The sequence below is a fragment of the Heterodontus francisci genome, chromosome 23, assembly GCF_036365525.1.
Source record: "Heterodontus francisci isolate sHetFra1 chromosome 23, sHetFra1.hap1, whole genome shotgun sequence".
Lineage (NCBI taxonomy): Eukaryota > Metazoa > Chordata > Chondrichthyes > Heterodontiformes > Heterodontidae > Heterodontus > Heterodontus francisci.
The window spans coordinates 65,712,160-65,729,299 of NC_090393.1; the positions used below are offsets into that span (position 1 = coordinate 65,712,160).

General features: G+C 50.0%; 1 protein-coding gene across 2 annotated transcripts in view; it reads right to left on the reverse strand.

Moving 5' to 3' along the window:
• si:ch211-222n4.2 (uncharacterized protein LOC101885505 homolog) overlaps positions 1–17,140 on the reverse strand; it is a 70,357-nt gene that overhangs the window by 40,323 nt on the left and 12,894 nt on the right. For both annotated transcript variants that reach the window (XM_068055631.1, XM_068055630.1), the window contains exon 2: positions 11,062–11,888. In XM_068055631.1, coding sequence (XP_067911732.1) covers positions 11,062–11,395 — 334 coding nt within the window. In that variant the 5' untranslated portion in view covers positions 11,396–11,888. The remainder of the gene's footprint in view (positions 1–11,061; positions 11,889–17,140) is intronic.

A 17,140-nucleotide genomic window follows, 5' to 3' on the forward strand; every position in this document is an offset into this window, starting at 1 on the left:
TAAGAGATCTTTAAAAAAAAAATTAGGAGGTCTGTGTGCCTTTAAGACTGTGAACAGTGACTGAATGTTGACATTTGGTGTTTGGAGTTCAGGCTGCAAGGCAATTTGTATCCAAGCAACAGGAAGATTTTACGACAGTCTAATGACTTCTGTAGAAAGACTTTAGTTTCAGTTCTGCAGAGGGAAACAGAACAGCTAGCAGTGGCTGCAGCTGTGATTTGCTGATAGACCAGAAAAAAAGACATATTCTCTCTGAAAATAAGCTCTGCATTTCAAGGGAAAAAGTGCTACATTTAAGGTGAGGTTTTGACCTGTCTGAAGAGACAGGAAGAGACCCAGAGGGAAGAGAAATTGCTGCACTCTGTGGAGAAACACTGTTTTGGAGAAAGGAAGCCTGTAGCCTGTGTTTCGGGTGGGGCGGGTTGCTGTTGCCTCCAGTCAAGAATCCCTGCCTGAAAGGTGAGTTCTGTCGTTGCTGTGTTCTGTGGAGAAGGCTCTTTTGCTGAGAGTAAGTCCTGTTGACTTTTGTATTTTTGGAAGTTCCTGAAATCTCAGGAAAGTTTCTACTGTTAGACTGTGACTGTAAAATTTAAATAGACCTGTTGCTACAACCTGTTGCTGAAAGATCTGTGTGGCAACTGCTGCAGACAAACTACCTTGAATGCCTACCCACCACAGACTGTTCATTAATTTCACCTGGAGACTTAGAGTGGCATCTGACTATTTGACTCTGGGACACCTCACCCATTTGGAAACGACCCACCTGGAGTTACAACCCAATTATTTTATTATCCCTAAGAAACTGTTATAAAATCAATATAACCATTTTCCCCCAGTTAATCGTTGGTAATTGAATGTATTTGTGTGTATGAGGGTTAGGAAGATTAAGGAATTATAAAATCTTTTCACACATATAGACACATCTCATTATTGTTTAAAACTTGGGTTATTAATAAAGTTAATTTTGTTGTTGTTTAAAGAAACCTGATTTGGCATGCTTTATTCTGGGAATAAATAAAGTGATGAATTTGGCTATAACTTTACTAATATGCTGTGACCTGTGAAGTAGTGGGACTGAATTAACAGTCCATTACTCCCGCCTTGGTCATATCAATAGCAAGGGTGAGTATGTGAAATTTCCATGCTGTCTGCATTTCAATTGACAATACCAGGGGATATAATTCAAAAATCCGCCATTCAGAATTTAGATTGTACCTAGAAAAATGGTCTTGAGCTGCATAAAACGAGGATGAAGCAATGAAGGTTACAGGATTGTTGCTGGATGTGGTTCCCATGGGAATAATTCAAGGAGATGATTAAGATCACTGAAGCACACCACACGTTAGAGTTTACTTGATCAGGTACGATGGCATATTGGCACGAATAAGCTAAATAACCATTCTGACAATGGTGTAATGGCACAGTAACCATATTGCATCGAAGTTACAGAAATAGAACAGGACTGAGGCACCTGGCCCATACTATAATACTCTAACACACGATGATGAAAGGACATCGACCTGAAAGGTTAACTCTGTTTCTCTCTCCACAGATGCTGCCAGACCTGCTGAGTATTTCCAGAATTTTGTGTTTTGGTTTCAGATTTCCAGTATCTGCAGTATTTTTCTTTTGTATTAAGAAAATATTCATTCACTGGTTATTGGAACACCATACCAAGCGAGTAGTTTACATCTCTATAAGGCAAAACTGAAGTAGTATCTTGGAGAAAGATATCAGCCGCAACTGCCAAAACAGCAGGAAGATGAATGTGGTCTTTCTATGCGTCTGCATTAAACAAAAACCTTTAGGAAAGCTACAGTCAGTGGGATTAGCTGCTGTGGGCCATAAAGAATGAGGAATATGCGACAGAAACCCCACATACCAAATGGAAATATTAATTTTGTCATGTGGAACTTTGCCTGATTCTTTTACTGAGATTGCTAAAAATTACTTTTAAAAAAAAAGAACAGCCACACACAATTTGCACATGAGAAGCCAAAGGCAATTCCCCAGTCTAGCCAGAACAATGGGGTGCTCTCTGATTAATTTGCCTAAAATGGTTTTGTCAACATGGTCATCAAAAGCTGTCGACACCCATTGACTGTAAAAGAGCCCCACCCCACCAAGTATGTTTGAACAGCCTTGAATTTCAAAGATCATTCCAGAAAGATGCTGTTTCAAACAAAGAGGTGGTCACATCACATGACTGCTTGTGTAACTCTGGGAGTTTGTGAATTGTGCCTGAGAAGGTGACTGTAACTGTAACCCAGCAAGAGAGCTGCAATCTCTCTCTCTCTCCACTGAAGGTCCAGCGAAGCTGCAGCTGCAAACCTACAGCTCAGCACAACAAGCAACCATGGGTCACGGATAAAGTCCCTCTTCTGCCTTCCGGAACCTGAGAAGCAAGCCTGAACTGTGGACAGTGAGGACCTCAGGACTACAACTTCAACTAAGGACTCTGGGACTAAACTTCAGTATTTAAATTTAATTTTTATTAAGTAGTGGGCAAATTATTGGAATCTATTCTGAGACAGGATAAACTGTTACTTAGAAAGGCACAGGTTAATCAAGGATCGTCAGCACAGATTTGTTAAGAGAAGATCTTGTTTGACCAACTTGATCAAATTTTTTGAAGAACAAGGAAGATAGATGAAGGTAGTGCAGTTGATGTGGCTACATGGATTTTAGCAAGGCTTTTGACAAGGTCCCACATGGCAGACTGGTTATAAAAAATCCCATGGAATCCAGGGAAATGCAGCAAGGTGGATACAAAATTGGCTCAGTGGCAGGATACAAAGGGTAATTGTTGACAGGTGTTTTAGCGACTGGAGGGCTGTTTCCAGTGGCATTCCGCAGGGTTTAGTACTGGGTCCCCTGCGTTTTGTGGTACATATTAACAATTTGGATGTAAATGTAGGGGGCATGATCAATAAGTTTGCAGACACAAAGATTGGCCGTGTGGTAGATAGCAAGGAAGATAGCTGTAGGCTGCAGGAAGATATTGATAGTCTGGTCAGATGGGCAGAAAAGTGTCAAATGGAATTCAACTTGGAGAAGTCTGAGGTGATGCATTTGGGTTGGTCAAACAAGGCAAAGGAATACACAATTAATGGGAAAATACTGAAAAGTGTACAGGAAGTGAGGGGCCTTGGAGTGAATGGCCACAGATCCCTGAAGGTAGCAGGACAGGTCGATAAAGTGGTTAAGAAGGCATATGGGATCCTTTCCTTTATTAGCCGAGGTATAGAATATAAGAGCAGGGAGGTTATGCCAGAACTGTATAACTCATTAGTTAGGCCATAATTTGAGTACTGTGTGCAGTTCTGGTCACCTCATTACAGAAAGGATGTAATTGCACTAGAGAGGGTACAGAGGAGATTTACAAGGATGTTGCCAGGACTGGAAAAATGTAGCTATGAGGAAAGATTGGATAGGTTGAGGTTGTTCTCCTTGGAACAGAGAAGGCTGAGGGGAGATCTGACTGAAATGTACAAAATTTTGAGGGGCCTGGATTGAGTGGAGGTGAAGGGTCTATTCACTTTAGCAGAGAGGTCAGTGATGAGGGGGCATAGATTTAAAGTGATTGGTAGAAACATTAGAGGGAAGATGAGGAAAAACCATTTCACCCAGAGGGTGGTGGGGGTCTGGAACTCACTGCCTGAAAGGGTAGTTGAGGCAGAATCCCCCAACTCATTCAAAAGGAGTCTAGATATTCTCCTCAAGTGCCGTAATCTACAGGGCTACAGACCACATGCTGGAAGGTGGAATTAGAATAGGTGGATCGTTTTAAACATAGAAAATAGGAGCAGGAGTAGGCCATTCGGCCCTTCGAGCCTGCTCTGCCATTCATTATGATCATGGCTGATCATCCAACTCAGTAACCTGTTCCCGCTTTCCCCCATATCCTTTAATTCCTTTCGCCCCAAGAGCTATATCTAACTCTTTCTTGAAAACATACAATGTTTTAGTCTCAACTGCTTTCTGTGGTAGAAAATTCCACAGGCTCACCGCTCTCTGGGTGAAGAAATTTCTTCTGATGTAAGTCCTGAAAGGTTTACCCCATATCCTAAGACTATGACCCCTGGTTCTGGACTCCCCCACCATCGGGAACATCCTTCCTGCATCTACCCTGTCAAGTCCCGTTAGAATTTTATAGGTTTCTATGAGATCCCCCCTTTTTCGGCCAGCACAGACACGATGGGCCAAGAGGCCTTGTTCTGTGCCTTAAAGTCTCTATGATTCTATGAAGGGCTCTACTCCAACCTCCCAATTCTGTTTTTTTCCCCCCTCTGTAATCTATGTGTGTGCGTGTGCGTGCGTGTGTGTGCGTGTGTGCGCGTGTGTGTGCGTGCGTGTGCGTGTGTGCGTGCGTGTGTGTGTGCCCCTTGTGTGAATGTGAACGTGGATACATACATAGATACAAATTAGGAGCAGGAGTAGGCCACTCGGCCCTTTGAGCCTGCTCTGCCATTCAATAGGTTCGTGGCTGAACTGATTACTCCACAGTTCCACCTACCCCCGATAACCTTTCACCCCCTTGCTTATCAAAAATCTATCTACCTCTGCCTTAAAAATATTCAAAGACTCTGCTTCCACTGCCTTTTGAGGAAGAGAATTCAAAAGACTCACAACCTTCTGAGAGAAAAAATTTCTCCTCATCTCGGTCTTAAATGGGTGACCCCTAGTTCTTGATTCTCCCACAAGGGGAAACATCCTTTCCACGTCCACCCTGTCAAGACCCTTCAGGATCTTATATATTTCAATCAAGTTTCATCTTACCCGTCTAAATTCCGACAGATAAAAGCTGTCCAATCTTTCCTCGTAAGACAGCCCGCCCATTCCAGGTATTAGTCTAGTAAACCTTCTCTGTACTGCCTCCAATGCATTTACATCCTTCCTTAAATAAGGAGACCAGTACTGTACACAGTACTCCAGATGTGGTCTCACCAATGCCCTGTATAGCTGAAGCATAACCTCCCTACTTTTGTATTCAATTCCCCTCGTGATAAACAATAACATTCTATTAGCTTTCCTAATTACGTGCTGTACCTGCATACTAACCTTTTGCGATTCATACACTAGGACACCCAGATCCCTCTGCATCTCAGAGCTCTTCAATCTCTCACCATTTAGATAATATGCTTCTTTTTTATTCTTCCTGTAAAGTGGACAAGTTCACACTTGCCCACATTATACGCCATTTGCCAGGTCTACGCCCACTCACTTAACCAATCTATATCCCTTTGTAGCCTCTTTATGTCCTCTTCACAAGTTACTTTCCTATCTATCTTTGTGTCATCAGTAAATTTAACAACCATACCTTTGGTCCCTTCATCTAAGTCATTTATATGAATTGTAAAAAATTGAGGCCCCAGCACTGATTCCTGTGGCGCACCATTCATTACATCTTGCCAACCAGAAAATGGCCCATTTATGCCAACTCTGTTTCCTGTTAGCTAACCAATCTTCTATCCACGCCAATATGGATGTGTTGCATATTTTAGTCATTTTAACCGGTTTAGTGTGATAAGGTTAATAAACTTACATCTTTCTTGTTTAAACTCAAAAAAACCTGTCTGATTGGTACATTTGCAAATATGTTAGTGAGAACTTGCTCCTGTTACTCTGAGGTGGTAAGTTAAATCACTGTGTTAAAAAGATAAACCCTGTTGCGTCAAACCAGAGAAGGGGCAAAAGGGGAGCCTGAGGCTCCTTCCTCACCTGATCATAACAAATAGAAAACAAGACTATTTAAGAACACCCTCTGTTTTCTTAAAGACTTAATGGATTAACTTGTGCTGACAGCAGCAAGGTCCCAGATTGATTCCCAGTGAGACAGGACTGAGTTATCTGACCTCAGCTGGGTCAACAATGACACGCTATAGAAACATAGAAAATAGGAGCAGGAGTAGGCCATTCGGCCCTTCGAGCCTGCTGCGCCATTCATTATGATCATGGCTGATCATCCAACTTAGTAGCCTGTTCCGGCTTTCGCCCCATATCCTTTGATCCCTTTAGACCCAAGAGCTATATCTAATTCCTTTTTGAAAACATTCAATGTTTTGGCCTCAACTGCTTTCTGTGGTAGTGACTTACACAGGCTCACCACTCTCTGCGTGAAGAAATTTCTCCTCATTTCAGTCCTGAAAGATTTACCCCGTATCCTTAGACTTTGACCCTTGGTTCTGGACTCCCCCACCATTGGGAACATCCTTCCTGCATCTACCCTGTCAAGTTTGTTAGAATTTTATAGGTTCCTATGAGATCTCTCCTCACTCTTCTGAACTCCAGTGAATATAATCCTAACTGACTCAATCTCTCCTCATATGTCAGTCCTGCCATCCCAGGAATCAGTCTGGTAAACCTTCGCTGCACTCCCTCTATAGCAAGAACATTCTTCCTCAGATAAGGAGACCAAAACTGCACACAATATTCCAGGTGTGGCCTCACCAAGGCCCTGTATAATTGCAGCAAGACATCCCTGCTCTTGTACTCGAATCCTCTTGCTATGAAGGCCAACATACCATTTTGCCTTTTTTACTGCCTGTTGCACCTGCATGCTTACCTTCAGCGACTGGTGTACGAGAACACCCAGGTCTCATTGCATATTCCCCTCATCAGTTTATAGCCGTTCATATAATAATCTGCTTTCCTGTTTTTGTTACCAAAGTGGATAACCTCACATTTATCCACATTATACTGCATCTGCCATGCATTAGTCCACTCACTCAACTTGTCCTCTCTGCAGCCTCCTCACAACTCACCCTCCCATCCAGTTTTGATGATTAGCTTCAATGGCCCTGGGCTAGGAAAGTGAGTAAAGGAAAATAAATCAGCCAGCATTCTCTCTATTGATTACTACCCAGATCCTTCTTCTGAAAGCCACACATGGATGCGTGTAGGATCAGGCTCAGCTGTAATATTGTGACGATAGAACAGCCTGAAAGTGTGAAGAATTGTCACTTAGGTAAGTCACCTCAAGGTTGCTGGCACCAATGGCGCTGTAACTCAGCATGAATCAGCATCTCCAGGACAGAATTGGAGGGAGAAATAACGGGCTTCCTCAGACCTGACATAATTAGTGGACGTGCCATGCTGGAGCTTCAGCACTCTTGAGCCTTCCCTGCCTCAATCCAATTTTGGTTTAACTTATTTTAATTAATTGACTTGATTTCTGTTTGTATTGATGACGTGTACTTTGCAGCACAATGGCAATCAACTGCTGTCTCTTTCGAATAACAGCAAATTGTCCAGGATAAATTCCTGCTGACAAAGAGAGCAAACTAACCAAGGAAAGCTCCCTGAAAGCAGCTCGATTATAAACAACTGCGGCGGTTGTGACTATTTGATAAATATGACCCCAGATATGTCAAAACTCTTTAAGGAGCTGTGGCCCAACAGTTTCTCCTCACTTAGTCACTAAGTATGGATTACTCTGATGTGTCAATTTGTTGGCAAAAGAGAAACAGTTTTAAAGGATAAACTATACTGACTTGCCACTCAGCATCATGGTGGGAGAGTCAAGCTCACAGCGGCCATATCTTTTTGCCAAAGCCCCTCAAACAAGTACCTGGATTAAAAACAGGTGATGATGAGTAAGCCTAATGCGTTGGACATCTAGAACACCAAGCTGGCTGCACATCAGGAGGTCACCGTTACTGCTGGAATTCAACCAACTAATCCCATGCAATTTACCAGCACACAGCAATGGTAAGGTTGCCTCTATTTTCCCAGCTAGACCACTCTATACTAGGCATTGACTTCCAAGTCCTTCCACTACTCTGAAGGTAGCTGTTGTTTCACTGATGAGAAAACCCTGAGGTTTAGTCTGACAACTGCTGGAAAGCATCACCTGAAGGCTATGTAAGGGAATATATGCTCATATATTCAGGGTGCAGAGCCCCCCCCCCCCATTATTAGGTTACAGACAAGCAAACAGTTGATACTTAAAACTCTGACTCTCCAGCTTGTCGAACAAGAAGCAACATTACCTGGTGAGGATTCAGTGTAACGGTTCAGTTTGGGAGTTGTACTTTTTACCAACAATACCAAATACTTATCATTTAATCAGCTTGGGTACTGTCAATTGCATGGGCTGTACAGATCTTGCCACCACCTCAAGGTGGAACTACCATTCTGTAGGGCATGGGGTGTCATAGAGTTTTACAGCACAGAAACAGGCCCTTCAGTGCAACTCGCCTGCACCAACCATCAAACACCCGTCCAAACTAATCCCATTTTCCCGCACTTGACCCATAGTCTTGTATGCTATGACGTTTCAGGTGCTCATCTAAATACTTCTTAAATGCCGCGAGTGTTCCTGTCTCTACCACCTCTTCAGGCAGTGTGTTCCAGATTCCAACCACCCTCTGGGTGAAAAAAATTTTCCTTAACTCCCCTCTAAACCTTCTGCCCCTTACCTTAAATCTATGCCCCCTAGTTATTGACTTTTCCACTAAGGGAAAAAAATTCTTCCTATCTATCCTATCAATGCCCCTCATAATTTTGTATACCTCAATCAAGTTCCCCCTCAGCCTTCTCTGCTCCAAGGAAAACAATCCTAGCCTATCCAGTCTCTCTTCATAACTGAATGTGTACCTACTGTAGTCAGGCGGATGGTGGCAATACCTTCACACATCTTATGCTGAGATGTGCTGTACATCATACTGCTCAGGAGTTCATATCTGATATCTGTCTGGTGAGGGTTCAAATCCTTGCTGTCCATTGACCAACAAGTGAATATTATCTTTGGAGTGGTGGTTATGATTTGACTGAAAGATGACATACACCTAGCATTGGAAGACTGGAACCTATCCAATTTTCCACGACAGATTGGTGATCAGACAGCTAAATCAGGCTGGTCTGGAGCATTCACAACAATTGATCATCCAGCACTAGGGACATCAAACACAGATTGGGTGACCACTTTGCGTAACACCTCCATAAAATTGGCAAGTGTGACCCCAAACTTCCAGTTGCCTGTCAATTTAATATCTCCACCTTGTTTCTACCCTGATCGCTCTGTCCTTGGCTACTGCAGTGTTCCAATGAAGCTCAACATAAGCTCAAGGAACAGCACATCTTTGATTAGGCACTTTACAGCCTTCTGGACCTAGTTTTGGCTTTTCTCTTTTTTTTGGCTTTCACACAGCAGCTGTTCATGTTTCTGCCATTCACATCTCCTCTTGTCACAGCTTTTGTTTCATTATTTCTCCCTTTGGCCTTGCGCCATCAAATCTTTTGTCATTTAGTCTCTCCTGCCTTCCATCCCATCACAGGCCTTCCTTTTTGTTCTTTTGTCCACCCTCCCCACCCCCCCTCACTTATTTAAAACCCAGTACATTTCTAACTTTTCACAGTTCTGAAAATTCATCAACTTGAAATGTTAACTCTTGCTTCTCTCTCCACAGATGCTGCCAGACCTGAATATTTCCAGCATTTTCTGTTTTTATTTCAGTTGGTGAAGAGTGACTGCCTTTGACATCAAGGTAGCATTTGACCAAGTGCGGCCTCAAAGAGCCCAAGCAAAATTGAAGTCAATGGGAATCAGAAGGAAAACTCTTCACTAGTTGGAGTTAAAGCCTGGCTCGGGTATAAAATTAAAACATGACCTGGGCAAGACCCGACAACAGCCAATCCAAACCCAACCCGGCCCCGAGTCCTTTAATTTTTTTTAAATGCCCAACCCGAAAATAAACATATTAGAGTAAATGCCGATTAAAATGAAAACAATACAAAACAAATACAGTGCAGCGAGTAACTCACCTTCTGACTCCTCAAAACCAATCAAACATCGAAAAGTCACAAGGCAGGAGTGTGATGAAATACTCTCTAATTGCCTGGATGAGTGCAGCTCCAACAACACTCAGGAAGCTCAACACCATCCAGGACAAAGCAGCCCAGTTGACTGGCAGCACATTTACCACTTTAAACATTCACTGCCTCTACCACTGGCACACAATGGCTCTATTAGATGCACTGTAACAACACGCCAAGACTCCTTCAACAGCACCTTCCAAACCTGCGACCTCTACCACTTAGGAGAACAAGATTATCATATGCATGGGAACACCACCACCTGCAAGTTCCCCTCCAAGCCACACGCCATCCTGACTCGGAACTATATCACCGTTCCTTCACTGTCGCTGGGTCAAAATCCTGGAACTCCCTTCCTAACAGTATTGTGGGTGTACCTACCCCACATGGACTGCATCAGTTCAAGAAGATGGCTCACCACCAGCTTCGCAAGGTCAACAAGGGATGGACAACAAATGCCAATCTTGGTAGCAATGCCCTCCCCACCCCCAGTGTTAGATTAAGCAACGTAGTCTTTCAGTGTTTACTGTCTGGGATCTCCTATAAAGAATAGTTACTTGTGTGATGTAAGAGAGAACACTGGAAAGTGAGAAACCTGCCAAGAAAAGTGGGATGCTAACTGTAAATCGGTTAACAATCTGAACTATTCCTAAGTGGTCATTTGTGGTTCAGTTGGTAGCACTCTCACCCGAGTAAGAAGGTTGTTTAAGTCTCACTCCAAAGACTTGAGCATAGAACCTCACCTGACACTTCTGTGTAGTATTGAGGGAGTACTGCACTGTCAGAGGTGCTGTCTTTTGGTTAAGGCATTAAAGTAAGGCCCCATCTACACACACTATTATGAAGAGCAAAAGAGTTCTCCCTGGTAGAGCATGGTTACCCAACCCGAACCCGACAATATGTGGTTGTGGTTCTGTCGGGCTCAGGTCGGGTTTCATTTGCAGACCTGAGTCAGCCTTTACTCCCTGATGTCCTGGTCAATGTTTATCCCTCAACCAACATGACTAAAACACAGATTGCTGTTTGCTGTTGTTTGCTGTGTGCAAACTGGCTGCTGTGTTTCCTACATTACAACAGTGACTAGACTTCAAAAAAGTACTTCATTGGCTGTAAAGTGCTTTGGGACATCCTGAGGCCATTTAAGATGTTAATATAAATGGAAGCCCTTTCTTTCCGAAGCTTCAACCTCAATGTATATCTCTACTTTCCCCACATTACTGTTTACAGCTCCACACACACACACACCTTGATTCGCCTGTTTAAGCAGTTCAATTTCCTCATGCAGTTTTCCCAGAGTTTCCGAGTGCTGCTCCTGGAGGAACTTGAGATTCTTTTCCAGGGTGATCACCCTCAGGCTCGGATCCATGTCCCGCTGCTCGTACAGAGGGCTGAGCTGGTGAGGGGCTTCACTTTTGGCCGTCTTTATGGTCGAAGATAGAGGGAGGTGCTTGACGTTATCCTGGAAGAAGGAGCGAGGGTAGCGGCTTCGATCGAGGGTCCCGACGCGGGACCACTGGGGCAGGTTACGCAGAGGAGGCAGGCTGGTGCTTGACATCTCTCCAGGAGAAAGTGCTTCCATAGATCCACGCTATGTCAGTGCAGCAGATTTTGCCAAGTTCCAAAATAAAAACTCTTGTTTTATCCCCTCAGGTCATTAAACAATATAGAACACACACACACAAATTCGAGGCAGATAGAAAAACTACTAATTCTTGGCCTCAGCTTTGAGTTTATCCAAAGTGTTCTGTTCGGTTCAAAGTCTGCTGGGTTTTTGTGACTGATAATTGAAGATGCCTGTCTGATGCAAAGGCAATTTCTTATCCTTCCCTATAACATATCCACACGAGGATCCTCAGAGAAGATGCAGCTTTGCAAAGTTTAGTTAATCCCGAGTGTCGATCCCTCAAACCTCACTTGACTCGGGCTACTAATTCCGAAATTGAATCCTGTTTCCCTGATCTTGGCAGAAACACTCTAGGCTGCTCTCGATGTTCCTACTCCGGGTGCAATCGCTTTGCCGCATTTCTGCTTCGGTTTGTCGAATCACACTTCAGAAATATCCAATCAGATCACTGCAGGAGAGGTAAAGGTTAATGAATAAATGAGGGGATTTCCCGCTAAATCCCATCCGAGACCGCAGATGTTGAGATTTTAACAGGGAGGTTGAAACGTGCAGACAGTTATTTAATAACGAGGGGAAGAAAAAGACAGAAGGAAGCAACAACTTGCATTACTATTTACTTGTCATGTAACAAAAGACAAAACTGGGCCAAACCCTCGGAGGAGGAGACATGACTGAAAACTTGCTCCAAGACATGGGTTTTAAGAAGCACCTTAAAGCAGGAGATGCAGAGGGGAAGGGGTTCAGGTAAGTAATTGCAGATATTAGGGCCTAAAGGCAGAGCGAATTGATTGAAATGGCTATTTAGGATGCATGTCCGGAAGATCTTTGCACAAAAAATGATCAACACAGAGTGGGGAAATGGAGGGGAAGGCCTGGGTCCGTTAAAGAACCAGCTGGATGCAGTTGTGAGCGGTGCAATTTTTTTCTGAATACATAAACTGGGATAAATCAAATGGCCTTCATCCACTAGAGTTTGTGAAGGAACATACGAACAAAGAGCAGGCCCCTCGAGCCTACTCCGCCATTCTGTAAGAACATGGCTGATCTGTTTGTGGACTCAACTCCACTTTCCTACCTACCCTCAATACCCCTTGACTCCCTTGTTTGTCAAGAATCTGTCTACCTCTGTTTTATAAACATTCAATGACCCTGCCTCCACCATTCTCCCGGGAAGAGAGTCCCTCTGGAACGTGAGGCCAGCAAGGAGAGCACAAATATATATGTATACACACACCGGAGACAGTAGAGAAGAACAGACTGTTTCCAGTAGTTGAGGGGTCCAGAACAAAGGACATGCATGCACTGAAAGGGTATTTCCATATAATATGTACAAAAGTGGTTCAGTATTGGAAAGTCCAAATTAGGGGAATGGTGGGCAAATTTTCAGCAATGGAAGTAAGCGTTAGGATGTGTTTAGAGTCAGAGTGATACAGCACAGAAACAGGCCCTTTGGCCCATCGTGTCTGTGCTGGCCATCAAGCACCTATCTATTCTAATCCCATTTTCCAGCACTTGGCCCATAGCCTTGAATGCTATTGCGTTTCAAGTGCTCATCTAAATACTTCTTATTTTACAGCTCTGCTCAGGATCAAACAAAACACCTGGAATGCTAACTGTGGTTCAAATGAGAAAACTGGTTGGGGAGAGTCAAAGGGATGGAGACAGTGGTGGAGACTGAAGATGATGGGCTGGTCTCACTGGAGGAAGTTGTGAATCATTCACAGCTTGATGCTGAACAAGCAGCCTGACCACTGAGCAAGAGGAAGGGGCTGTGCTTGAGAAGTGTTTGAGAGATAATGTTGGGCAGCCTCAGTGTATTGATCCTGTACTCATCAACCATAGAAACAACTTGTTCATTCAATCAGATCTTTGCCAGTGATTTTCTCCATAAACTATCAAATTTAATCTCACTCCCCCCCTCCCCCAGTCCAGCCCCGCTCTCCCCACTCCCCCAGTCCAAGCCCCGCTCTCCCCCCTTCCTCGCCCCGCTCTCTCCCCACTCCCGGAGACCAGGCCCCGCTCTCCTGCACACCCTCGCCAGTCCAGCCCCGCTCTCCCCCACACCCTCCCCCAGTCCAGGCCCCGTTCTACCCCCACACCCCCCTCCCCCCAGCCCAGGCCCCGTTCTCCCCCCAATCCCCCCTCCCCCCCCCCCAGCCCAGGCCCCGTTCTCCCCCCCACTCCCCCCTCCCCCCCCCCCCAGTCCAGGCCCCGTTCTCCCCCCACTCCCCCTCCCCCAGTGCAGCCCCGCTCTCCCCCCTCCCCCAGAGCAGCCCCGCTCTCCCCCCTCCCCCAGAGCAGCCCCGCTCTCCCCCCCTCCCCCAGAGCAGCCCCGCTCTCCCCCCCTCCCCCAGTGCAGCCCCGCTCTCCCCCCCTCCCCCAGTGCAGCCCCGCTCTCCCCCCTCCCCCAGTGCAGCCCCGCTCTCCCCCCTCCCCCAGTGCAGCCCCGCTCTCCCCCCTCCCCCAGTGCAGCCCCGCTCTCCCCCCTCCCCCAGTGCAGCCCCGCTCTCCCCCCTCCCCCAGTGCAGCCCCGCTCTCCCCCCTCCCCCAGTGCAGCCCCGCTCTTCCCCTCCCCCAGTCCAGCCCCGCTCACCCCCCCTCGCTCTCCCCCCCTCCCCCAGGCCAAGCCCCACGCTCAAACCCCGTCCCCTCCCCCCCCCCCCCACATCCAGTCCAGGCCCGCTCTCCCCCCTCCCCCAGTCCAGCCCCGCTCTCCCCCTCCCCCTCCCCACTCTCCCCCTTCCCCCGTCCAGCCCCGCTCTCCCCCTTCCCCAGTCCAGCCCCGCTCTCCCCCCTCCCCCGCCCCACTCTCCCCCCTCCCCCGCCCCACTCTCCCCCTTCCCCTGTCCAGCCCCGCTCTCCCCCTTCCCCAGTCCAGGCCCCACCTCCCCCACTCCAGCCCCGCCCTCCCCTCCCCTCCCCCACTTCAGCCCCGCTCTACCCCCGGCTCTCCCCACCGCTCTCCCCCCTCCCCCAGTCCAGCCCCGCTCTCCCCGCTCCCCCAGTCCAACCACGCTCTCCCAACCCCCTCCCGTCCAACCCCGCTCTCCCAAACTCCCCCCCCCCCCCCAGTCGAACCCCGCTCTCCCAACCCCCCCCCCATCCAACCCCGCTCTCCCAACCCCCCCCTCCAGTCCAACCGCCCCCCACCCCAGTCCAACCCCGCTCTGCCAACCCCCCTCCACCCCAGTCCAACCCCGCTCTCCAACCCCCCTCCCCCCCCAGTCCAACCCCGCTCTCCCAACCCCGCTCTCCCAACCCCCCCCAGTCCAGCCCCGCACTTCCCCCCCCACCCCCATCTAACCCCACCCTTTCCCCCCCATCTAACCCCACTCTCCCAACCCCCCCCAGTCCAGCCCCGCTCTTCCCCCCCCACCCCCATCTAACCCCGCTCTTCCCCCCCCCACATCCAGCCCCGCTCTTCCCTTCCCCCCCTCCCTCCCCCCCTTCCCCCCCCAACTCTTTCCCCCCTCTTCCCCCCCCCACTCTTTTCCCCCCCCCACTCTTTTCCCCCCCCCACTCTTTCTCCCCCCCCCCCCCACTCTTCTTCCCCCCCCCCACTCTTCTCCCCCCCCCCCCACTCTTTCTTCCCCCCCCCCCCACTCTTTCCCCCCCCCCCACTCTTTCCCCCCCCCCCCACTCTTTCCCCCCCCCCCACTCTTTCTCCCCCCCCACTCTTCTCCCCCTCCCCCCCCACTCTTCTCCCCCTCCCCCCCCCCACTCTTTCTCCCCCCCCCCCCCACTCTTTCTCCCCCCCCCCTCCACTCTTTCTCCCACCCCCCCCCCACTCTTTCTCCCCCCCCCCCCCACTCTTTCTCCCCCCCCCCCCACTCTTTCTCCCCCTCCCCCCCCCCCACTCTTCACCCCCTCTCCCCCCCCCCACTCTTCTCCCCCCCTCCCCCCCCCCACTCTTCTCCCCCTCCCCCCCCCCCACTCTTCTCCCCCTCCCCCCCCCCCACTCTTCTCCCCCTCCCCCCCCCCCACTCTTTCTCCCCCTCCCCCCCACTCTTCTCCCCCCCCCCCCCACTCTTTCTCCCCCCCCCCCACTCTTTCTCTCCCCCCCCCCACTCTTCTCCCCCCCCCCCACCCCACTCTTTCTCCCCCCCCTCCCCCCACTCTTTCCCCCCTCTCCCCCCCCCCCACTCTTTCCCCCCCCCCCACTCTTCCCCCACCCCACTCTTTCCCCCCCCTCCACCCCACTCTTTCCCCCCCCCACTCTTTCCCCCCCCTCTCCCCCCCACTCTTTCCCCCTCTCCCCCCCCACTCTTCTCCCCCTCTTCCCCCCCCACTCTTCCCCCCCTCTTCCCCCCCCACTCTTCCCCCCTCTTCCCCCCCCCACTCTCCCCCTCTTCCCCCCCCCACTCTTCCCCCCTCTTCCCCCCTCTTCCCCCCTCTTCCCCACTCTTCCCCCCCCCACTCTTCCCCCCCCCCACTCTTCCCCCCCCCACTCTTCCCCCACTCTTCCCCCCCCCCCCACTCTTCCCCCCCACTCTCCCCCTCTTCCCCCCTCTTCCCCCCCCCACTCTTCCCCCCTCTTCCCCCCCCACTCTTCCCCCCTCTTCCCCCCCCCACTCTTCCCCCCTCTTCCCCCCCCACTCTTCCCCCCCCCACTCTTCCCCACTCTTTCCCCCCCCACTCTTCCTCTTCCCCCCCCCACTCTTTCCCCCCCCCCACTCTTTTCCCCCCCCCCACTCTTTCCCCCCCCCCACTCTTTCTCCCCCCCCCCACTCTTTCCCCCCCCCCCCCCACTCTTTCCCCCCCCCCCACTCTTTCCCCCCCCCCCCACTCTTTCCCCCCCCCACTCTTCCCCCCACTCTTTCTCCCCCCCCCCACTCTTTCTCCCCCCCCCACTCTTTCCCCCCCCCCCACTCTTCCCCCCCCCCCACTCTTTCCCCCCCCCCCACTCTTTCCCCCCCCCCCCACTCTTCCCCCCCCCCACTCTTTCCCCCCCCCCACTCTTCCCCCCCCCCCACTCTTTCCCCCCCCCACTCTTTCCCCCCTCTCCCCCCACTCTTCCCCCCTCCCCCACTCTTCCCCCCCCCCCACTCTTCCCCCCCCCCCACTCTTTCCCCCCCTCCCCCACTCTTTCCCCCCCCCCCCACTCTTCCCCCCCCTCCCCACTCTTTCCCCCCTCCCCCACTCTTTCCCCCCCCCCCACTCTTCCCCCCCCCACTCTTCCCCCCCCCACTCTTCCCCCCTCTTCCCCCCCACTCTTCCCCCTCTCCCCCCCACTCTTCCCCCCTCTCCACCCCCCACTCTTCCCCCACTCTTCCCCCCCCACTCTTCCCCCACTCTTCCCCCCCACTCTTCCCCCCCCCTCTCTTTCCCCCCCTCCACTCTTTCCCCCCCCACTCTTCCCCCTCCCACTCTTCCCCCCTCTTCCCCCCCCCCACTCTTCCCCCCTCTTTCCCCCCCCCCACTCCTCCCCCCTCTCTTCCCCCCCCACTCTCCCACCTCTTCCCCCCCCACTCTTCCCCCCCCACTCTTTCCCCCCCCCTCTCTTTCCCCCCCCTCTCTCCCCCCCTCTCTTTCCCCCTCCACTCTTCCCCCCTCTTCCCCCACTCTTCCCCACTCTTTCCCCCCCCCCACTCTTTCTTCCCCCCCCCCCCACTCTTTCCCCCCCCCACTCTTTCCCCCCCCCCACTCTTTCCCCCCCCTCTCTTTCCCCCCCCCTCTCTTCCCCCCCCCTCTCTTTCCCCA